The sequence below is a fragment of the Ahaetulla prasina genome, chromosome 3 (genome assembly GCF_028640845.1).
Source record: "Ahaetulla prasina isolate Xishuangbanna chromosome 3, ASM2864084v1, whole genome shotgun sequence".
Lineage (NCBI taxonomy): Eukaryota > Metazoa > Chordata > Lepidosauria > Squamata > Colubridae > Ahaetulla > Ahaetulla prasina.
This window is the reverse complement of record NC_080541.1, coordinates 79,701,556-79,726,285: the sequence shown is the minus strand read 5'-3', so window position 1 is coordinate 79,726,285 and position 24,730 is coordinate 79,701,556. Positions and strand designations below refer to the sequence as shown.

General features: G+C 40.1%; 1 protein-coding gene across 1 annotated transcript; it reads left to right on the top strand.

Moving 5' to 3' along the window:
* The first annotated feature begins 2,972 nt into the window (after positions 1–2,972).
* GCNT2 (glucosaminyl (N-acetyl) transferase 2 (I blood group)) lies at positions 2,973–24,157 on the top strand. Its single transcript, XM_058175422.1, has 3 exons — positions 2,973–4,282; positions 17,680–17,772; positions 22,259–24,157. The coding sequence occupies exons 1-3, from the start codon at positions 3,325–3,327 to the stop codon at positions 22,447–22,449; spliced, it is 1,242 nt and encodes a 413-aa protein (XP_058031405.1). The 5' UTR covers positions 2,973–3,324; the 3' UTR covers positions 22,450–24,157.
* Positions 24,158–24,730: the final 573 nt, after the last annotated feature.

The following is a 24,730-nucleotide window of genomic DNA, read 5'->3' as shown; positions in this document are numbered from 1 at the left end:
TAAATCGTCATAATAATAGTACTCCTAACTACAATTTCAAAAAAGCCAACTATGACCTTATAAACAACGACCTCTCATCTCTTGACTGGCAAAATCTGTTCTCAACCTGTATCACTGCCGAAGACCACTATAGAGTCTTCCTACTTGAAATCAATAGAATCATCAAACTATACGTACCACAAATCACCACCAAAATAAAAAAAAAACAAATTACCCATATCAATAAAAAAGCTTCAATCCAAAAAAAAATCCCTCTGGAGAAGAAACAAAAAGGGCTATGTAGCAAACTTCAAAAACCACTACAGAAATATTTGCAACCAAATAAAAACTGAATGCACCATTTACCACACGAAGCAAGAAGACCTTTTGTGCACAAATTCCAATCGTGCTTTTTATAATTTTGTGAACAATAAACTTAAAGAATCAAGATCCATCCCACCACTAAAAGAATCTAACAGCAAAGAATGTAATGATGAAACAGTTAAAACAGACCTCTTTAATACATTCTTTGGCTCAGTCTTTGTTAACAGTGATGGCTCATATCTGACATTCCCCAATCATACCAACAATGAGTACAACGACTTAACACATATAGACTTCACAGAAGATAATGTTGAAAAAGATCTTCGCAAACTGAAACCATCTTTATCTATTGGGCCTGATGAACTATGTGCATACTTCTTAAAAAAACTTTCCACTAATATAGCAGAACCCCTAAGCATAATCTTTGATAAAGCTTTCACGACTAGTTCCCTTTCCAAACTTTGGTCTCTAGCCACAGTCATCCCTATCTTCAAAAAAGGAGATCCCAGCCTAGTTGAAAATTACAGACCAATCTCTCTATGCTGCGTCACCTGCAAAGTCATGGAATCTATCATCAACCAATCCATTACCCTCCACCTAGAAACAAACAACCTACTCTCTAATCCACATTTTGGTTTCAGAAAAAAATTATCATGTAACTTACAACTTCTCCACTGCAAAAACATATGGACTACTAATCTTTATCTAGGCAAAGCAATAGATGCAATCTACATAGACTTCTGCAAAGCTTTTGACTCAGTAGTACATGATAAACTTCTCCTAAAACTAAAATCCTACAGCATTTCAGGACCTCTTCACAACTGGATAACTGCTTTCCTGTCAAACAGACAACAAGTGGTCAAAATTGGCAATGCTCTATCAAATCCTGTTCCTGTCAAAAGTGGCATTCCTCAAGGCAGCTTTCTTGGACCAACGTTTTCATACTATACATAAATGATCTCTGTGACCTTATCTCAAGTTAGTGTGTTCTCTTTGCTGATGATGTCAAACTATTTAACACCACCAACAATACTACTTCAAAAAGACCTTGACTTTGTATCCGATTGGTCTAGAACTTGGCAATTCCAAATCTCAACCAGCAAATGCTCAGTCTTACATATTGGAAAAAAGAACCCAAACACTAAGTACAAGCTTGATGAACATTACCTTACAGATGACCCCCACCCTGTTAAAGACCTTGGAGTTTTCATATCAAATGATCTAAGTGTCAAAGCCCACTGCAACTACATAGCCAAAAAGGCTCTAAGAGTTGTAAACCTAATTTTACATAGTTTCTTTTCCAAAACCTCTACACTACTAACCAGAGCATACAGAATACTTGCTAGACCTATTCTTGAATACAGCTCACCTGTCTGTGAAAATATTTACAGATCCCTCACATCCAGGACATAAACTGTTTCAACTCCTACCCTCAAAACGACGCTATAGAGCACTGCATACCAGAACAACTAGACACAAGAACAGTTTTTACCGAAGGCCATCACTCTGCTAAACAAATAATTCCCTCAACACTGTCAAACTATTTACTAAATCTGCACTACTATTAATCTTCTCATCGTTCCCATCACCAATCTCTTTCCACTTATGACTGTATGACTGTAACTTTGTTGCGGGCAATCCTTATGATTTATATTGATATATTGACAGTCATTTGTGTTGTAAATGTTGTACCTTGATGAACGTATCTTTTCTTTTATGTACACTGAGAGCATATGCACCAAGACAAATTCCTTGTGTGTCCAATCACACTTGGCCAATAAAAAATTCTATTCTATTCTATTCTGTTCTGTCTGGAACCCATACCACATCTCTGACATTAATACAATTGAACGGGTCCAGAAATATTTTACAAGAAGAGTTCTCCGCTCCTCTGAAAACAATAAAATACCTTATACCACCAGACTTGAAATCCTGGGATTAGAAAACTTAGAACTCCGCCGACTCGGACAAGACCTGTGTTTAACACACAGAATCATCTATTGCAATGTCCTTCCTGTTAAAGACTACTTCAGCTTCAATCGCAATAATACAAGAGCAAACAATAGATTCAAACTTAATGTTAACCGCTTCAATCTTGATTGCAGAAAATATGACTTTTGTAACAGAGTTGTTAACACTTGGAACACACTACTTGACTCTGTGGTCTCTTCTCAAAAATCCCAAAAACTTCAACCAAAAACTGTCTACTATTGACCTCACCCCATTCCTAAGAGGACTATAAGGGGCGTGCATAAGAGCACAAAAGTGCCTACCGTTCCTGTCCTATTGTTTCCTTTCATTATATCAAATTAATATAGTTATTGCATACTTTTGCTTATATATATGCTTATATGATGTGTTGTTTTATGTTGATGCTTGTGTATACTGTTGTGACAAAATAAAATTAAATTAAATTAAAAAAAGGAGACGAACCGAGACTTTAGTCCCCCAGTCTGGGTGGGAAGCCAAGAGGTCAGCTTCGGCAGCGCAGGGACTCGACGCAGCCAAGTTAGCTGAGATCTAGCCTGCGCCACAGAGGCGGCCGAAGGACCGCGCTACCTGCTGACCCCGCCTCCGCCTCCCCCGGGGCGGTGGAAAACCGAGGCGCGCCGGCCCCACCCAATCCCGCCTCCTTTTGGATACGCAAATGAGCTCCTTTTTTTCCCAGCGGAGAGGCTGAGTTGCCGATCTTTCCAGGGAGGCCGAGCGAAGTCCGGAGGGGTGGAGGTGAGCCTTGGAAGAGACGCGGATGCGGGACCTTCCGCTGCTAAGGTAGCCCTTGATCCCCGGCGCAGCGCGGTCTGAGCCCGGCCGGAGCGCGCTTTGCTTAGCAACCGGCTGAGCAAAAAAAAAATTATAACCATCAAAATAAAAAGAAGGCGAGGTTTTGGCGTGGCGGCTGAAGAGAGAAGCCTGGTGGGCTGAATGCGTCGTTTGGGCGTCCGCGGAAGGAGCCTCCGCCGCTGCGGGCTTTAGGTCCGTCTCTTTACTCCGGCCGTGTTGGCCCGTCCCCGGGAGACTATGAGGTCTGGGAAGCCTCCTTACATCATCACGGTCTTCGTGTTGAGCGGTCTCTCGGCGCTGCTGCTCCTGTTCCTCGGGCAACCTCCATCGGTCTCCAAACAGACGCCGCCGCCGCCGCCTCGGTTAGCTCGGCTGCCTCAGCTCCGGGAGAGCGATTTCCTCCGGCGCGCCTGTGGGGCTCTGGCTCGCGGGCAGCAAACCATCGTGTGGGGAAACCATCTGCGGACATCCTTGGACCGAGCCGCCTCCTGCGAAGATTACGTGACGGGGAGCCACTATGTGACCAGACCCGTCTCGGCCGAAGAGGCCGCCTTTCCCTTGGCCTACATCTTCACCCTCCACAAAGACCTGGCCACCTTCGAGCGTCTCTTCAGGGCTATTTACGCGCCCCACAATCTCTACTGCGTCCACGTGGATGAGAAGGTGCCTGCCAGGTACAAGCAAGAGGTGGAGAAAGTGCTGGAATGCTTCCCCAATGCCTTCCTGGTCTCCAAAGCGGAGCCTGTGGTTTACGCTGGCATCTCCAGGCTTCAGGCTGATTTGAACTGCATGAAGGACCTGCTGAGATCCACCACCCGGTGGAAATACGTCCTCAACATGTGCGGGCAAGATTTCCCACTGAAAACCAACAAGGAGATTGTCCAGCACTTGAAAAAGTTTAAAGGGAAGAACCTCACCCCTGGCGTCCTCCCCCCACCTTCCATAACTTTAAGGACCAAATTTGTTTACAAGGAGCACATAGGCAAGAAAGCTTCCTACATGAAAAGGACCGAGATCCTAAAACCGCCACCTCCCCACAACCTCACTATCTACTTTGGGTCTGCCTATATTGCTCTCACTAGGCCCTTTGTGGAGTTCCTTTTCAAGGACTCAAGGGCCATTGATTTGCTGCAATGGTCCAAAGATACTTACAGCCCTGACGAACACTTTTGGGTAACCCTAAATCGGATTCCAGGTAGATACTAATCTCTGGCTCTTTCGTTTCTGTGTAGTAATTGTATTAAACATGACAATTGAAAAGATAAAAACTAGTGCAAATTAGAAAAAAAAAAGAAATAGAAAGTGCGGGGGGGGGGAAGAAAAAGACTGTAGCAAAGGTGGGGGAGTGACTTTCCCTTTCTTCACAAATAGTATAAATAATTTTAGTAGTTTACCACCTTCTCTTAAAATACAATATAAATCTTCTTCCCTTATCTATACAGAAATAATTAAAGCCACATCATTCAGTCACAATCAGCAAAAGTCCATTAAGGGTTACCAGAGATATGTCTATTTTGACCTTGACTGAATCAACCAATTTTATATGCTTTTTATAATGCCCTAGAACTTGATTTCTTTTCATTTCTTCTTTGTTCCTTTTCACAAAATTCTGCCAAAGTAACCACGCTTGTAAATCCAATCTAGCTAAATTATCTAGTTCACTAGATAATTTGTTTTGTTATTTGTGCATAGCAACAGCAATAGCACTTAGACTTATATACCGCTTCACAGTGCTTTTACAGCGGTTTACAGAGTCCCCAACAATTTATTGCCCCCAACAATCTGGGTCCTCATTTTTCCCACCTCGGAAGGATGGAAGGATGAGTCAACCTTGCATCCCTTTTAATTATTAAGACATCAACCAGTTTCATCTATATATTTAGCATAGCATTATTATTTTTTTGTCATATCATTCTTGTAGCCTGTCATTTTAAAATCCATTTTCAGGTCAGCTTCAGTCTTTGTCCAGTAAAACTTGTTCCTTTTCCATGACATCTTCCATTATTCAAAAATATCTGACTCTTTCACTTTTCAACAGCAAGGGACAAATCTTAGCTGGCTAGCAGATGACAAGGTCTGAAATATTCAGAAATAACTGGAACATATGCTTGACATCCTGAGCAGTAATTGTTAATTGATGAAGAGCAATGCTAAAGCAGCTGAGATTTGATTTCTGAACTGGCATTGATAGTCTTCTAAAGTGGGGTTGGTAGGGCTGGCTGACAGAGTGATTTTTTTTCTTTTTGGTCCACAGTCCAAGTGGAAGTTGTTTTGGTTACTGCTCCCCCAAACCACAGACAACTATTCTGCAAAATCTTGCAATTGTATGACTGTATTCTCCTGCCTAACCCCCAGGGATTTATTCCCTGTTTATTCACAGCCATGAACCCAACAAAAACAAGAAATAATTACCTGGATACAGATCAGATGATTAGTTACTTCGTAACAAATTCTATCCTACTAAATAATCGCAAGAAATATTTTGTTTCAAAACATGCCTTGGAGAAATGTAGTGGAATTTTGTTTGAAAGCTCTTTGTTAAAATGCCCTTAATCTTATGAATTATGGCCTTAATTCTATGAATTAGTAAACCTATTTCAATTTATAAAGGTCAATGGAAAGTAAGCCACAGAGTTTCCAAAGCATCTGTCAAAGGACTAGGCAGTTAATTCTTTAAGGCAGGAGTCTCCAACCTTGGCAACTTTAAGACTTGTGGACTTCAACTCTCAGAATTCCTCAGCCAGCTTTTCTGGCTGATGGATTCTGGGAGTTGAAGTCCACAAATCTTAAAGTTGCCAAGGTTGGAGACCCCTGCTTTAAGGTTACCAAAGTGGTTGCCAGTGTGAAGTGTGTAAGGGCCGGGATAGCTCAGGCAATAGAGAAGCCTGTTATTAGAACACAAAGCCTGCAATTACTGCAGGTTCGAGCCCGGCCCAAGGTTGACTCAGCCTTCCACCCTTTATAAGGTAGGTAAAATGAGGACCCAGATTGTTGGGGGGGCAATAAGTTGACTTTGTAAAAAATATACAAATAGAATGAGACTATTGCCTTATACATTGTAAGCCGCCCTGAGTCTTCGGAGAAGGGCGGGGTATAAATGTAAACAAAAAAAAAAATTCTTCAAGGAGTTGAAGAATCTCAAAATCATAGAATTGGAGGAGGTCAAAAGGACAGGTGATTTTCCAGACTTTTTAAAAGCCACTGCAATATCTATGGAGGTAAATTATTTCATTGTTGGACAGATTTCACCATCAGGAAGCTTTCACTTATGTTGAAACAAAATCTAGGTACAGTAGTTGCATACATACATACCTGTCCTTTCTGATCCTCTTTTCTGTGGCAATAGAAAATACTTCCTGATCACCTTTGTACCATTCTTCTTTTGTCCGAAGACAACATTCCCAATTCCTATAGCTTATGTTGGTAGATCATGTTCTTAAATCCATTTTTCATCATTGTCACCCTCTCCTGAACCTGTTTTATGCTATCAATGGCCATCTGGAAATCTGATGCCCAGATCATCCACAGTAATGATGCTCTGCATCAGGCTAACAGAGAGTGTGATAGCAAAAGAGAAAACTCATAAAAATCTTATGTGTGAGATTATAAGGAAAAAGAGTGAGATGGATAATGTTAGTATACTTTGAATGAGTATCATTGGTTTCAGACCTAAGCGCAGAAGAAGCAACACGATTAAGCATGTAGGCCTCTTCAATTTGGAAAATTGTTAAGAACAAACCATTTAGAATTCTTGCCTTTTTATAGGTTTTGCCAAAATACCTATGTAGGAAAAGGATTCTGGGCCATTATAAGGTGGTGGATGAAACGGCTCAAATCCAGCTGGTTTTCTCTTATGATACAAGACAGGTCTGATAAAACTTGACGTGCTAAGAAGGAAGCAAACTCCTCAGATGCCTCATCATTTGAAGCTTGAGGTGACTCAATAACTTTGACTATGAACAGGAGGAGGAACAAAGATAAAATTTTCCACCCTCAAATACTTATTTAGCTTGTTGATTTGTCATAAGATACAGTCAATGCTACTGGTTTAGGAAAGTTAGTTAAATAAAAGGAGTTTGTATCCATCAGGTCATCTTTAATATGAGAATTGAATTTTAAAACAAGAAAAATATCTCACTTTTTTAATGTAAACTCAGTGGATTATAGAATTGAGCCAATATGTATCAGGACAAGACACAAGAGTCTTATTTTCAAGTGGAGGGGAAAAAAATCTACCTCACTTTCATCCCTTAAAAATAGTTTTCTCCCACATCAGAGGTCTCCAAACATTTGGACTAATGGACAAACTGGAATTTCAAGGAAGTATTATTTTATAAAAGAAGTGTTGTGGCGGTCAAAGTGCAAATCACTAAGACTAATAATGCCACAAATTGTTCTGTGATTCTTTTAACAACATAGGTTTGCCTTATTTGTCCATAGAAAATTTATTGCTCTTGGCAATTGAAAAGTTTTGACATGAAGACAGGTTTGAAATGAGTGGGTTTTTTGTGTTTTTTTAATTTCATTTTGTCACAACAGTATACACAAACATTGTCATGAATAAAACAACATATCTTGAAGAAAATATATATATATATATAAGTAAAAAAATATGCATCAGCTATATTAATTTGATATAATGAAGGGAACAATAGGATAGGAACGGTAGGCACTTTTGTGGTCTTATGCATGCCCCTCATAGTCCTCTTGGGAATGGGGTGAGGTCAATAGTAGACAGTTTTTGGTTGAAGGTTTTGGTATTTTGAGTAGAGACTATGGAGTCAGGTAATGTGTTCCAAGCATTAACAACTCTGTTACAGAAGTCATATTTTCTGCAATCAAGATTGAAGCGGTTAACATTAAGTTTGAATCTATTGTTTGCTCTTGTATTATTGTGATTGAAGCTGAAGTAGTCTTTAACAGGAAGGATATTGCAATAGATGATTTTGTGTGTTAAACACAGGTCATGTCGAAGTCGATGGAGTTGTAAATTTTCTAATCCCAGGATTTCAAGCCTGGTGGTATAAGGTATTTTGTTGTTTTCGGAGGAGCGAAGAACTCTTCTAGTAAAATATTTCTGGACATGTTCTATTGTATTTATGTCAGAGATGTGGTATGGGTTCCAGACGGATGAGCTGTATTCAAGAATAGGTCTGGCAAATGTTAGTAGTGTAGAGTTTTTGGAAAAGAAGCTGCGTAAAATTAGGTTTACAACTCTTAGAGCCTTTTTTGCTATGTAGTTGCAGTGGGCTTTGGCATTAAGGTCATTTGATATGAGAACTCCAAGATCTTTGACAGGGTGGGGGTCGTCAGTAAGGTAATGACCATCAAGTTTGTACTTGTTGATAGGATTCTTTTTTCCAATATGTTTTGGCCACGATACACTTCGCAAATCAAAAGCTTTATAAAAAATGATGTTAAGAGATAATATAAGGACAATGTAAAGAAATACAATATTGGTACAGGTAGTCTTCCCCTTACAACAGTTCATTTAGTGACTGTTCAGAGTTACAACTTTACAGAAAGAAGTGACTTATGACCGTTTTCACACTTAACCATTGCAACATCTGAGGATCATCTGATTAAATTTCAGACGCTTGACCATTGGTTCATACTTATGACGGTTGCAGTGTCCCGGGGTCATGTGATCACCTTTTGCAACTTCTGACAAGTGAAATCAATGGGAAAGCCAGATTCACTTAACAACTGTGTTACTAACCTAACAACTGCAGTGATTCATTTAACAACTGCAGCAAAAATGGTCGTAAAATGGGGCAACATTCACTTAACAAATGTCTCACTTAGCAACAGAAATTTTGGGCTCCGTAGTGCTCATAAACTGAGGATTACCCGTACTTGCTTTCGCCAGAATCCAGAAGTTGCAGCCAGCACGCAACAGACTTGATGAAATAGGTGCTGTCGAGTACAAATGAGAGAAAGCAATTTCCCGTTTCAGTACACAAGAGAAATACATAGGAAAGTATGTTTAGTTACATACAGAAATATAGGATGGCAGCATGCAACAATCCTTTTTCCTCCTCTGAACTCATGCTTTTTAAATGTAACAGTAAGAGTTGGAAGGGACCTTGGAGGTCATCTAGTCCAACCCCCTGCTCACACAGCTCTACTAGGGATTCGAACCGCCGAACTGCCGACCTTTCTGATTGACAAGCTCAGTGTCTTAGCCACTGAGCCACCTAGTCAGATCTTAGTCAAAATGTGCCTGGCTAATATTCCCGTCTCATAATTATGGGGAACACAGGTTGGAATCTAGGACACCGTGACAGGCATTCCAGCAAGTAAATTCAGTCTTTGCCTAAGGATATGCCTCTGTTGGTATGTGCCACCATCACTTGCTGTGTTATATCCAAGCCATGCAAGAAGCTAACCTTATAAAATTGGAGCCTGCCTAGAGACTACCTCAAGATCAGGAAAATTGCAAAGCATAGATACTTTTTATTGCGTAAAAAGAGTGTCCTGCCTATCTTTTAGATAACCTTTTGGTTAAAAAAAACAACAACCGACTTCTTTTCTTCTTGAAATCTGGGCTGACTGGACAGACAGGTTAGACTTCTTCAGCGCTTCTATTTTATTATTTTTCACTGCTCTGGGACAATTTCCCAGATTGCAAAAGCAAAATTAGCGCCCAAAGGGAGAAGTGACTGCTACCGTCACTAAGCCTTCGGATGAGCTATTTCTATGCGACTGAACATTCATCATAGCATTTCAGCAGGTGAAACTCTGACGAAAAGCCAACTCTGCAGCAAGAGAAAAGGCAAAAGAATCTTAATGATAACCTTCTGCTTGTTGATTGTTTCAGTAAAACTCCTGAGGCTGAGGCCTGGAGAAATTAGCTACCGGTACTTGAAAATTGAGTTTTATGGGCAAGAGTTTTAAAGGAAGTTGCTTGAGGGGGTGTTGTTCTGGGGAAACCCTGTAATTTGCTGAGACTCAAGAACTTCCGCTCTCCCATGCTTATATCACTCAATTTCAACCATTTGAACTAATGAGGGAGAGTTAGTTCCAGCCATTTGTTTTTAAGAGGACTATATAAAATCCATGAATTGATTTTCACCGTTATTTGAGAAAATAGATATATGCTTTTGCTTGCTTTTCTACCTCATTTTTAACTAGAATTAAGTCTGGGTTTTTTTTTCATTTGTTTTGAAGAATTGTTGCATTATTTAATTCTACCTAACTTGGTCAAATGGGGAAAAAAAGACAGAAAAAGGATAGAAGTATTTGGGATTTTCCCTGAAACATTTTCTCATACATCTTCTGTTTCACTGCTGTTCTGATATATTCTGCACTGATTTAGAAAGCCACTCCTGCTTAACATTTAGCTGTGATTGAGGAAGCCCATTTTCTTTCACTGTAAACCTTCAAGAGTATCATTAAAGTGGGATAAAAATAGTGTGGTTATTTTATGCGGTTAGTTTCAGTCAAAGTGGTTTTCAGAGTTGATACTGTGAAGCTAACGGAGGAATCCCCATGCATGTGGTGCTGGGCTCTGAGAGATAGAAAGCAATAAAATACAGAAAAAGAAATACTGATACATTTAATACCAATGTCCGAGGAGATTCTCAACCATCTAGGTCATGTTTGTCCCAAAAGTGCTTTTTTTTGTTGGAAGAAATATCCATCTGGGTTCAGTTCCAAGTGGGGACAAAGACACTGGAAACATGGAGGCTGCTTGGAAAGATGGTTTAATGGTGGCCAGGATCACATGGCTTGAGATCCTGAACAGAAAAGGGATGAGATCCTGTGCGCTCCCTGGTTTTATGCTTTTTCTGAGCTTTGAACTTTCTGGGGCACAGGAAGAGTATCCTGATTGGTTGTCAGACTCCCAGGGGGTGGGAGTCTTAGCTAACATTGTAGGTTGTCCCTCAAGCTTGCCTGAGCCTTGCTGGCTGATGTAATCTTCCCAGGTGCCATGTGGTGAGATGGGTAGAGGCTAATCCTATCATGTCCTGAGGACCATGTCTTAATCCCATCACCCTGGAGCTGAAGGTCTTCTGTGTTGTAGATAAGATGTCTTTTGTCTTTCTGGGGCTATTAACAAAGGTGGGGGCCGCTTTCCAAGAGCATGTTTCTCCTTTTCTCATCCAGGAAGGTATAATATTCTGCTTTTTAAAATATTTCCTAGAATATTTCATTCTTCTAGGAGGGGGGTGGGTGCTAAATTCCTACATTTTCAAAAGGCAACTGAACTTTTTTCGTTTTTCATTTGAAAACGTTTCGCTTCTCATCTCATCTAAGAAGCGTCTTCAATTCTGAACTGAACTGAATAAGCTTTTTGGATGAGAAGTAAAACATTTTCAAAGGAAAAAAAAATAAAGTTCAGTTTACTTTTGAAAAAGCATTTCTGCATTAAGTTTGCATTTATTGTATGATATCAATATGTCACAGAATACCAAAAAGCACATACAGGATCTCAGAAGAATAGTAAACACAAACTCTACGTACGGGTCTGGATGGGGAGAAACAGGCTCAAGCTTAATTCCTCCAAGACGGAGTGGCTGTGGATGCCGGCACCCCGATACAGTCAGCTGCAGCCGCGGCTGGCTGTTGGAGGCGAGTTACTGGCCCCAAAGGATAGGGTGCGCAACTTGGGTGTCCTCCTGGACGATCGGCTGTCGTTTGAAGATCATTTGACGGCCGTCTCCAGGAGGGCCTTCCACCAGGTTCACCTGGTTCGGCAGTTGCGCCCCCTCCTTGGTCGGGGTGGCTTATGCACAGTCACTCGCGCGCCTGCTACCTCTCGCTTGGATTACTGTAATGCTCTCTACATGGGGCTCCCCTTGAAGTGCGCTCGGAGGCTTCAGTTAGTCCAGAATGCAGCTGCGCGGGTTATAGAGGGAGCTACGCGTAGCTCCCATGTAACACCGCTCCTGCGCAGCCTGCACTGGCTGCCTGTGGCCTTCCGGGTGCACTTTAAGGTGTTGGTTATGACCTTTAAAGCGCTCCATGGCTTAGGACCTGGGTACTTACGGGACCGCCTGCTGTTACCACACGCCTCCCACAGACCCGTACGCTCCCATAGAGAGGGACTTCTCAGGGTGCCGTCCGCCAAACAATGTCGGCTGGCGGCCCCCAGGGGAAGGGCCTTCTCTGTGGGGGCTCCCACACTCTGGAACGAGCTTCCCCCGGGTTTACGCCAAATACCTGACCTTCGGACATTTCGTCGCGAACTCAAGACCCATCTTTTTATCCGCGCGGGGCTGGCTTAAATTGGGATTTTAATGATAAATTTATTAATTTTAAACAGGGTAAATTTTAATCATTGGGCTAATTTAAATAAGTTTTTTAAATTGTATTTTAAACTTGTATATTATATTGTCGGTTTTATTATGCCTGTATACCGCCCTGAGTCCTTTGGGAGAAGGGCGGTATAAAAATAAAATAAAATAAATAAATAAATAAATACGTAGAAAAAATACATAGTGAAGAATTTCCAGAGGCATATTATGACTTCTGCTAGTAATAATTTCTTCAGATTTTTGCTAAGTAATGTACTGCCCTTTTGGCCAGCAATTTTTTTTTATTACAAACGTTTAACCACCATTCATCAATTTTTTTTCTCATGGACAAATGCTATATTATTTTTAGAGCGACTCTTGACCGATGCTTTTTCTTTATGTTGTATCATAGAAAGGGATGAGTTTTATAAGTTATATAAGTCTTCTACCTCTGTCAAAACAATTTTTACAAATAACAAATGAGAGCACACAGTAGCCATTGTTGGTGGACTCGTCTCCCCCCAAATACCGCTCTACAAATTTCAGTTGTAGATTCATGTACATAATTTTCCAGTATGTCCTAGGACAGGGGTCCCAACCTTGGTCCCTTTAAGACTTGTGGACTTCAACTCAGCTTTGCTGGCTGAGGGACTCTGGGAGTTGAAGTCCACAAGTCTTAAAGGAACCAAGGTTGGAGACCCCTGTCCTAGGATACTTCATGGCATTCTTAGACAAGTAACTGATCTAAGAAAGACATGACAGTTTTCCTGACAATTAGATTGTCAGAGTGCCTGTTGTGTCATCTACAGGAAGTACTTGATGCGGGGGAATGTATGTGTGTACCCTTGCATAATAGCAATAGCACTTGGACTTATATACCGCTTCACAGTGCTTTACAGCCCTCTCTAAGGGGTGTACAGAGTCAGCATGTTGCTCCCAACAATTTGGGTCCTCATTTTACCCACCTCGGAAGGATGGAAGGTTGAGGCAAACTTGAGTCTGGTGAGATTTGAACTGCCAAATTGCAGTCAGCTGGCAAGTCAGCAGAAGTAGCCTGCAGTACTTCATTCTCACAGCTGCACCACTGTGGCTCATTATAATCATAACCCTTGCATCAAGTGATCCACATAGCTTCCTAGTTATTCACAATAGGGGGATCCTTTTGGAAAGTAGAATAGAATAGAATAGAATAGAATAGAATTTTATTGGCCAAGTGTGATTGGACACACAAGGAATTTGTCTTGGTGCATATGCTCTCAGTGTACATAAAAGAAAAGATACGTTCATCAAGGTACAACATTTACAACATAATTGATGATCAATATAGCAATATAAATCATAAGGATTGCCAGCAACAAGTTATAGTCATACAGTCCTAAGTGGAAAGAGATTGGTGATGGGAACTATGAAACGATTAATAGTAGTGCAGATTCAGTAAATAGTCTGACAGTGTTGAGGGAATTATTTGTTTAGCAGAGTGATGGCCTTCGGGAAAAAACTGTTCTTGTGTCTAGTTGTTCTGGTGTGCAGTGCTCTATAGTGTCGTTTTGAGGGTAGGAGTTGAAACAGTTTATGTCCAGGATGCGAGGGATCTGCAAATATTTTCACGGCCCTCTTCTTGATTCGTGCAGTATACAGGTCCTCAATGGAAGGCAAGTTGGTAGCAATTATTTTGGAAAGTACCATGTCAAGATCTTCTCAATCTAACCATTCCTGCCGATAATTAGACAGCAATATTTAGCAAATAATTACTCAGTAAGTGTCCTTTGATTGTTTATGTCCAGAAACCTGATACGGGTAGTCCTTGACTTATAACAGTTCACTTAGTGACCATTCGAAGTTACAACAGCACTGAAAAGAGTGACTTATGGCCATTTTTCACGCTTATGACCGTTGCAGCACCCCCGTGGTCATGTGATCAAAATTCAGACAGTTGGCAACTGACTCACATTTATGACAGTTGTAGTGTCCCGCAGTAACTGTGGCAAGAAAGGTCATAAAATGGGGCACATAACAAATGTCTCACTTAGCAACATGAATTTTGGGCTTTCAGTTATGGTTGCAAATCAAGTACTATCTGTATTTCCCTAGTACAATATGCTCTTAAGCCAACATTCTTGTTGGATTTGTGGTGAGGAATTGTTGGAAGAAATATCCATCTGGGTTCAGTTCCAAGTGGGGACAAAGACACTGGAAACATGGAGGCTGCTTGGAAAGATGGTTTAATGGTGGTCAGGATCACATGGCTTGAGATCCTGAACAGAAAAGGGGCTGAGATCCGTGTGTGCTCTCTGGTTTTATGCTTTTTCTGAGCTTTGAACTTTCTGGGGCACAGGAAGAGTACCCTGATTGGCTGTCAGACTCCCAGGGGGTGGGGGTCTTAGCTAGCCTTGCTGGCTGATGTAATCTTCCCAGGTGCCATGTCTTGAGTTTCAGTTGCTAGATGGGTTCTATTATGATGCAGATGATGATGGCCCATTGACAAAGGTGGGGAGAATGAGTTTCTACCTCTGACCCATTGACAAAGGTGGGGGGAAATGAGTGAGCTTGGGTGAGGCTTTAATGGCCCATTGACAAAGGTGGGGGGTGGCAGGAAGTTGCTTTGACTTTAAAACATGTTTCTCCATTTCTCATCCAGGGAAATATATTCTGCCTTTTAAATATTTTCTAAAATATTTCATTCTTCTAGGAGGGGGGGTGCTAAATTCCTACAGAATAATGTTGCAACCCCTAAAATTTTCCCAAGTAAGATGTATCTTAAATTGTTCTGCTAACAAATAACTTCCTCCAGTAACCTTGATATTGCTGAAAGTTTTACATCAAGTGTGTGGTTTCCCAGTGGAGAGAGCAAATCATTTAGAATTATTACCTAAGTGTTGTTTATTAAGTAATTATTACCTAAGTGTAGTTCAGGGGATTCACAGCCTTTGTTATTGTTCCATGTCACCAGGGTTTTCCGCAGAGTTGGCAAGTCTAGTTGTTGTTAATCTTTTCTGGAAAATACAGGATATCTGCTCCTACTTCAGGAAGGAAGTAGAATTTTGGACTTAAAAGAAAGCTGCTAGTTTGATATTTTGCAGTTTATAGGCCATATTTATATTAACCGTGTGTTGCAAATTATCTTCACATGTCTCCATGAAATTGCTTCTATTTTCTCCATATATGCTTTCAATGGGAATTAATTCCTCATATGCTTTTGTACAGTGCTTAATGTATGTGTGTCTGCTTGTCTGTGCCGAGTGTATGCACAGCTTAGAGTCAGTTTTTGACCCTCAGTGACTGCCTGGTTTAATCCCCACAGTTTTCCTAACAAAGGTTTTTTTTTCCCTAACAAAGGAATTTCTTTTTTCCTAGGGCTAAGAGAAGGTATCTGGCCCAAGGTAAGCAGGCTTTGTCCCTAAGGCCAGATGCCCCAAACATATTTGTTAAATTTTTGTTGTTGCAGCTATTGAACCTTGGGGGGGAGGGGGGAGGGAGCTAAGTGTTCTAGGGAGAATCTGAATGGTACTCAGACCATTTACTAAGTTTCTTCTTCCATGCCTCCTAGCCAAATATTATTAGGGGTTTAGAATCAGTCAATCAGTCAATCAGTACCCCTTTGTGTCCTAAATTTCACAGAAGCTAAGGACATTTTATAAGCCCAAAATCCTTAAATGATTATCAGTTTTAGGAAACTTTATAATAGGCTTTACATACCTATGGCAATTATTTCCATTGAGAGCAGCGAGGATGTTAATAATTTTCTCTTTTTCCGATTAACTTTTAATAAAATGTATGCATTTTTCCCTCTGATATTTTCCTTTTCTTCTTTTAAGATTGCTCTCTCATTACAGGCTCAGTTTCCTATTATGATAACTTATTTCTATAATTTAGCTCATATTTTCTCTGCTCATGGATGACTAAATATTTTTTAAATGGAGGAGTATCCGCTTAAACTAATACTCTGTACACTTCCATCTTTAAAAGAATGCAGGTTCACCATTTTTTGGCAAATAAGATAATGATTATGATTGCATTTGTTCCTGCATTCCATCCCCTTTCATTTTTAAAGGACTTTTAATCTTCTATTCAGAACAAATATTTACTTACCACTAGAATTATTTGATGTAGTAATAATCTTAGCACACTAACATGTCTCAGCATAAACTTGCTGGTCAAGAATGTTCTTGACTAGAAATTACTAAATACTGAAGATTAAACTGACATTGATCTCTAACCCAGCAAAATCCCATTTTTAACTATTAGTTGTTTCATTTCCCAATTGTAGTTTTTCTTTTTGGATTGGTGGTATGAGAACCCACTTCCTTAGCATTGCACCTACTGAACACCTATTCACAAATGCAGTTTTCTGAATATTAGTATTTGTGTTGCCATGTGTATTGTTACTTGTATGCTTCAGTTGATCGGCTTTTAGCCCTTGATTGATTCTTGTGAACTAGATGACTTGAGACATGTAGGGAGGCAGGAACGGAGCTGGGAAGCAGACTGTCACCAGCTTATTGTTGGCATTCATGTGGAAGTGGGTTTAAGGGAAGGAGCAAACTCTTACCAGCTGTCTGCCAACACTTGCAGAGAGGTGGGGCTGAAATGGTAAGTGGGCTTTGGTCTGTGAACATTCAGGGAGTAGGGCAGATGACCGGATGGACCTCCATAGACTACACTTGGAAAATCATCGGTGTCCCAACCTGCAGGTCAACTGGGAGCTTTCCAAGGTCCTGATTTCTTATGAAAGAGATGGTTTTTAGAATTAATTATTTTATATACAAAAGGCAAAAGAAAAACCCTTCACCAAAGCTCTCCTTTTTTAAACTGTACTTAGCAGCACATATTTATTACATTTATACTATTAAAATTATTAACGTTTAAATTCAGTTTATTAATAAGTTACGGAGAATGGGGAATTGATGGTGAACTGTATACACACCAGATTATGAAAGAATCTTCAAATAAGAATTTCAGTTATAAAAAATGTGTACATAGACTAAGGTTGTAAACACTTTTAAACCCTGCACACCTGACATAGGGTCACTGCTTCTCCAGGTTTGCATGCCAGATTATGACAAGAAAATAATAATAATAAAAAAAAACAATACAGATAGCTCTTGCTTAATTACACTATTGGGACCAGAAAACTCATCATTAAGTGACACAGTCATAAGCAAACAAAAACACATGACCACCACATGTAGTGATGGCAGTTCCAGCAGTCCCAGTGGTCAGTGTTAAGCAAGGACTGCACAGGTCATTAAATGTGGACTTCACATGACTTCACATGACATTAAAGAAGAACCTCCTGCAATTTACCTGGCATTTTAAGATTTAGAACTTTCTCTTTCTTCTCTTCGAATCACAGGTGTCCCTGGTGCCATGCCGAATGCGACATGGGAAGGTAACTTGAGAGCTGTGAAATGGAGCGATGCAGAAAAGAGTCACGGAGGCTGCCATGGTAAAATGAACATCATTTTAATGTTTGTGGGGGGTTTTAATATTTGAAAGATTTAACACTGCCCTAACAAGGTAGTATCTCGTGTGCTTGTTCTGGCATTGTGTTTGTCTTTTGTATGCTATGGAGATTAAAGGGATTGTAGAAAAACATACCGTGCATTGCTTGAAACATGCAGTGCGTGAACCCAGAAAGGCCCATTGTTTGGGAAATGGAGAGCAGCAGGTTTAGCAACTTCAACCAAGTGGCTGTGGGGTTTTGGCTGCCCTGGCATCAGGGATCTGCCACTTTGAGTTCTGTTATGACCCAGGCCTAAGTAGGTAGTAGTAAATGCAATCGGTTCAAAAACAAGCAGACTTTATTAGAACAGCTGAGAATTAAATCATTCTCAGCATCGTCCAAACTAAAACAAAGCAAATTCTTCATAACACAATTCTTCAGTCTTATCACCAACCTTGGTCTAATTAGGCAAACTGCCAAAGGCTTTTCTTGGCAAAAGTTCAAAAGCAGAGGACGCCGACAAGAAATAAATGCAACAAGACAAGGAACAAGGCTATCAATGTTGTTTTCCGACAAAGAACCCAAGAGCCGTTTCTGGTCTTTTATGCCTTATGGGAGGGGCCAATCATCTCTTGGCCCTACTCCCAAGTCATCCTCTTTGCTTTAGCTGCTCTTGCCTTCTGGCAGCTCTTCTCATACGTGCATTAGGAACAGGCTCCTCTTGTTCCTTTGCCTCACTACTGTCAGCCTCTGCAGGCTCCAGAGTCCGCACATCACTTCCCAATGGCCCTGGCTCCATCTCTGCCTCCGATGCAGAGTCCTCATCTGGGCTTTCCCCAGCCTCCAGGACTGGCCCATGTTCTTCCTCAGCCTCATCACTGTCCGACTCCATTGCAAGCTCTGCAGGCTGCTGGCAGACCACAAGTTCTGCATGGGGTGGTACTTCTCCAGACAAGACCAATACATAATATGAGGGCCTTCCTAGGTTATTACTTCTGCTTAAAGAGCAGAGAATAGTTACGGCCAGGAGATCTTTGCCCAGATTCATTTGATATCTCAATTACAGACTTTCTTACACCTGGACTCCCTTTTTACAATTGCTTATGCCTTAAACATCTCACATTTGGACTATTGAAAAGCAGGTTTTGTGGGCAATTATGGGCATGCCTCAGTATAGACATATGATTGCTGTGCAAGGTGCATTTGGTACCTGTGAACTTCTGGGTACAATTTAAGATACTGATAGTGCTTTATAATTATCATCATTATCGTTTTCCTAGCATAGAGCCTGGTTACTTGGGGAACACCTTTATCCCATCAACTCATTTTGCCCTGTTGTGTCTGCGCCCCCCGAGCCGGGCCTCCTGCCAGAAAGTGACTTGGAGCCGGGCCTCCTGCCAGAAAGTGACTTGGAGCCGGGCCTCCTGCCAGAAAGTGACTTGGAAAGTGAGGGGGAAGGGCCGTCAGGACTTACCTCGGGAGCACCGGCTCCCCTGGCTCAGCTCCAGGAGCCAGAGGCAGGCCAGGTGAAAGAGATAATGAGTCCTCAGTCCCCTGACTCTTTCCCCCCCCAGGCCACGCCTTCAGACCCAGCTGATGGCAATCAGGCTTGGTTGGACCCTAGATTTCGTAGGCAGAAGAGGAGGGAACAACAGAAGCAGGAGTGGGGCAGGCCTAGGAAGTGCTGAGTCATGGAGCCACACCCCACATATATATATAGAGGCAGCAAGAACTGCTGTGCCTCTTTGTAGCAGGCAAATCAACTGATTAACTAAGAACTGAAGTTTGTTCCTGGGTGACTCATCGGCGTCAAGGGAGATAACAGAGACACTTGGCATACACTCGCTATTTTGCTGCCAGAGCTGATAGTGCCGGCTCATTAAGCCATCACTCGGACGGAGGCGAAGGGGGGACAGAACATCTGTAATCTCTGACAGAATAGGCATGCTCTGACTCCCGTCTTTGATACAATATCATCTAATACAGGGGTCTCCAACCTTGACAACTTTAAGACTTGTGGACTTCAATTCCCAGAATTCCTCAGCCAGCAAAGTCCACAAGTCTTAAAGTAGACCCCTCATCTAACAGGTCTCAGGAAGCATCTCTTTTCTGGCCTGGCATACTGCCTTCAGAAAGAATATTTCTCCAGAAGTTCAAATTGTCCCAACCCCATCTTCCTTAAAAGTCGTTCATGAAGAACTGGCTCTTCTTCCACACCCTGGGAGGGGCCACTGCTTTTATTGAAAGTTTTTCATGATCACTTCTTGTTATTTTTATTTTCCATTATTTTTTGATTTGGTTTGACTATCTAAATGGGTTTTAATTGTAAACTTGAGACTTCATCAACTTGGGTGGTTCTGTAAATTCAGCAAAATAAATAATAATTAGGTTAATTTACCAAAAACACCTCACCCAGTTGCATTTCCCTTGGTACTTAAGCCACCCCACGTTAAGGTTTTTACAAACAATTCTGTGTTTAGCTGTCAGCACCCTGTTTTCGAAATAGATCATGGACTTTTATAATTGCATAATTGCCAGATTTAAATTTGCAACCACAGCAATTTAGAAAACTCATCCCAAAATATACATCCCAAACAGCAGAACATGGGGTGACTGGAATGACAGGGATTATAGTGTATTGTCTGACTTATTTAAGTTGCAGAAATTTTTTAAGCAGTTAGGAAAGACAAAAAGACAAGAAATGGAGGTGGGGGGAGAGAAAAAATAAATAAAAAGGAAGCCACAGGGAAATTATTAAAAAGGAAGAGAAAATAAATAAGACAGAAACTAAAGAAGTAACATATTTTTCAGATTATAAGACGCTCCGGACTATAAGATGCACATTAGCTTTAGAGGAGGAAAACAAGGGGGGGGGAAATCTGCCTCTGCCTCTGCAGCCCATTCGCCGCTGTCGTGGCCCATTCGCCATGGCCTGTTTGTCGCCAATCATGGCAAATGGGCCGCAGCGATAGGCAGCGGCAATCCCTCCTGCCTAGAGCAGCTGATTGGCGCTGCAACAAACTCCCCTCCCTTTCACCTCAATATTCGGTTTATAAGACGCACAGACATTTCCACCCACTTTTTGGGGGGGAGGGGGAGAGAAATTGTGTCTTATAGTCCGAAAAATAGGGTAATAGGTGGAAAACAAAGGGGAAAAGTGAAGCATAATAATTTTTTGACCTGTTCTCCACCTCAGGATGAGCTGAATGGAAGCAGCCTAGAGGTATAAAAGTTGGGTGTATCTTAATTAATTTTCCTTTGTATTTGATGACACAATGCTAAAATTATAATTTTAGCCTCTAATGACACAATGCTAAAATTATAAAGCAAAACTAACTTTTATTTATTTAATTACTAAATGCATTTATATGACTGCCCATCTCACTGACCGTGACTCTGGGAGGTGTACAATCAAAAGCTAAAACAATGCCACAACTGTTAAAACGCTTAAAAATAAATAAAACACAAGATTGTGGGAGAGCGTCTATCTAAACATAGTGCAACCTTTAAGCAGGTTGCCCATCGTATCCCCAAAGTCGCTAGAAGAACCATGTTTTCAGGGCCTTCTGAAAGGCTAAAGTCATCTCGCAGGTGGGTGGGTGGGTGGGATGCTGCTCCAGACAGCAGAAGCCACAGTAGAAAAGGAAGCCATTATCTGGCTTCCATCAGATGTAATTCTTCAGCAGATGGGATCCACAACCTGCCTCTCTGGCTTGACCTAATAGGATGACTAGATAAAAGAGTCCCTCAAATAATCTAGACTCATGTCATTTAGGGCTTTAAAGGTCAAAGCTCTTTCTAGTATATAATCAGAATAATCTTTAAAATGTGTCTGTATTTGAATAAAGTTTAAAAGCCGTCAATAGACGTGGCTTAAATAGCTCATTTAATCTTTCCGTTCATGAAAAACAGGAAAACCACATTGTCTTTTGTAGCTAAAATGTGCCTATTCTTCTAGACACACACCGGCTTGAAGTGGAAACTTTTCCTTTTGTCTGTATTTTTCATTGCTTGACTATAAATCACAAGTATAATTTGAGCACTCATGCTTGCTGGAACTCTTGTCTGTCTCAAGGATAAGGAGCAACCCTTTAGTTGCGCTAAATTGTAAGTTAAAATACTAAGTTGTATAACCTCAGTGTTGGACTCTTCCTTCAGTCTCTTGAGTCAGTTTTTGGTTTCAACAAAACCTTGTTAGCCACCCACAATCAATGGTAAAGTACACAGCAATATAAATTGAACAAACAAACAAAGCATGCAACATAATAGAAACTGAATACTTAGGGTCCACATGCCCCAAAGCTAATTTTTGATACTGATACTGAATAAGGAGAAGAGGTGATGATGTTCTATCCCACTGTTTTCTTCAAATGTTATTAAAGTTGCCAGAACTTTATGATTAGACTGCAAAGACCTTAGTGCAAATATGCATCTTAATTCTTCTGTCCACGAAATGTCATTATAATATTGATATTTTATGCCTTGACAGGTCATTATGTCAGAAGCATATGTATCTACGGAACTGGTGACTTGCCATGGCTGCTGGAATCCAAAAATTTATTTGCTAACAAATTTGAACTCAAAACATATCCACCTACTGTAGAATGCTTGGAATTGAAACTTCGGGAAAGAGCACTGAATCAGAGTGAAATACCAGTTGAACCAAGTTGGTACTTTTAATTAAAAAAAAAAAACTTATTGGGGAAGAAGGATAATAATAAAAACTGAGCCTTTTAGAACAACTGTTTTTGCCTTGACATGAGACATTTTTTTTGGATGTTCAATATGGATAATTTTTTTAATACATGAAAAATCTTTGCATTTTACCGGACCTAAGGATTCTGCACCATCTTTGTAGTTCATTGAATTTTATTCAATTTTTTTTTAATGCGATGCTCATTTCGGAACAGGATTCTCCTTTTCTTCCAATTACTGTTTGCTGATACCCTCAGGGAATAAAAAGTTCTGAATAATGAAGTTAAAGAGTGAATTCGGATTATCTTACTAACTGATGATGGTTTAAATGGAGGGATCAAGACTTTCATCATGGAAGATTCAGAAATGGGAGTTTGTCTTCTAGCTCAGCTTGCTATCTGCACCAGCTAAGTTTGCTTCTACCTATACTCTACCTGTTAATACTTGCTTCTGAATAGGTCAAGTTCTTAGACTCTGCTTTTTCTATTATCTGCTAAGCTTGGAGAAATGGTCTTCTGTACTACTGAAGACCTATCCTCTTTAACAGCAGCAAATCAGCCTGTGAATCGGGCAGGGCAGAAGATCTGAAAGACCGAATAAGAGTGTATATTTTAAAGAGTAAAATATTCACTGGAAAAATACATTAATATTATATCGATTGAATGTGTCCATTTTTATAAAGTTTTGCTTGGCCACTTAATGATCCCAGAAATTATGTAAAGAAGAGCTTCTAGGTGTACAGAAGTAATTTAAGATGGAGCAATATTTTTTATATTTAGGAAGCTATCACTTATCTTCAAAACAAAAGTGCTAACATTGTCTTTTATGCCATCTGCTAATCTGAAAATCATTTTCATGGTTCTTTATGCAACCTTTCTGCACACAATTTAAATTTCCATCCCATCTACTATGGAAAGTGTAAAGGAAGAAATAGCAATATATACTAAAAGTTTTAGGGTGAAAAAGAAAAAAAATATAAACACTCAAAAGTCTACTTTTTCTGGAGCAACACAGAAAAAAAATCTTTATATCTTAGGTTGAATATAGAATAGAATAGAATAGAATAGAATTTTTTATTGGCCAAGTGTGATTGGACACACAAGGAATTTGTCTTGGTGCATATGCTCTCAGTGTACATAAAAGAAAAGATACGTTCATCAAGGTACAACATTTACAACACAATTGATGATCAATATATCAATATAAATCATAAGGATTGCCAGCAACAAGTTATAGTCATACAGTCATAAGTGGAAAGAGATTGGCGATGGGAACTATGAAACGATTAATAGTAGTGCAGATTCAGTAAATAGTCTGACAGTGTTGAGGGAATTATTTGTTTAGCAGAGTGATGGCCTTCGGGAAAAAACTGTTCTTGTGTCTAGTTGTTCTGGTGTGCAGTGCTCTATAGCGTCGTTTTGAGGGTAGGAGTTGAAACAGTTTATGTCCAGGATGCGAGGGATCTGCAAATATTTTCACGGCCCTCTTCTTGATTCGTGCAGTATACAGGTCCTCAATGGAAGGCAAGTTGGTAGCAATTATTTTTTCTGCAGTTCTAATTATCCTCTGAAGTCTGTGTTTTTCTTGTTGGGTTGCAGAACCGAACCAGACAGTTATAGAGGTGCAAATGATAATTCTACCATGAAATATATTTATTGCAATCATTATACTAATAAAATATCTTATCTTTGCAGCAGTTCTTTAATCATTATATAATTTCAGTGTCACTATTTATATTAAAAATATTGTCTGTGTCCCTATTATTTTTTCTTAATTGTTTTACTTATAAGTGAAATGGAATTATTTTTTCCCATAAAGACATGGGTTTGCCGACATTCACTGATTGAAGATTATTGACTGCGATTCCTTTTTTTAAATTCAGTTGGTTAATTTAATAAAATAGTATTTATCAAACACTATACAGACATTGCCTTTGTGACAGATTGCTTACCACAGATCCTTATCAAACAGAGCAATGAGGTTACAGATAATCATAATGTTTTTTTGTTTTTGTTGTTTTGTTGTTGTTTTTTGTCACAACAGTATACACAAACAATTGTCATAGATAAAACAACATATCTTGAAGAAAATATATATATATATATATAAGTAAAAAATATGCATCAACTATATCAATTTGATATAATGAAGGGAACAATAGGACAGGAACGGTAGGCACTTTTGTGCTCTTATGCACGCCCCTTATAGCCCTCTTAGGAATGGGGTGAGGTCAATAGTAGACAGTTTTTGGTTGAAGATTTTGGGA

What these genes read in the sequence shown, in the direction of transcription:
- GCNT2 (XM_058175422.1), top strand. Translation starts at nt 3,325, where the DNA reads ATGAGGTCTGGGAAGCCTCCTTACATCATCACGGTCTTCGTGTTGAGC. An exon ending in AACCCTAAATCGGATTCCAG is followed by an intron (nt 4,283 to 17,679) that starts GTAGATACTAAT and finishes TTCGAATCACAG; the next exon opens with GTGTCCCTGGTGCCATGCCG. An exon ending in GAGTCACGGAGGCTGCCATG is followed by an intron (nt 17,773 to 22,258) that starts GTAAAATGAACA and finishes ATGCCTTGACAG; the next exon opens with GTCATTATGTCAGAAGCATA.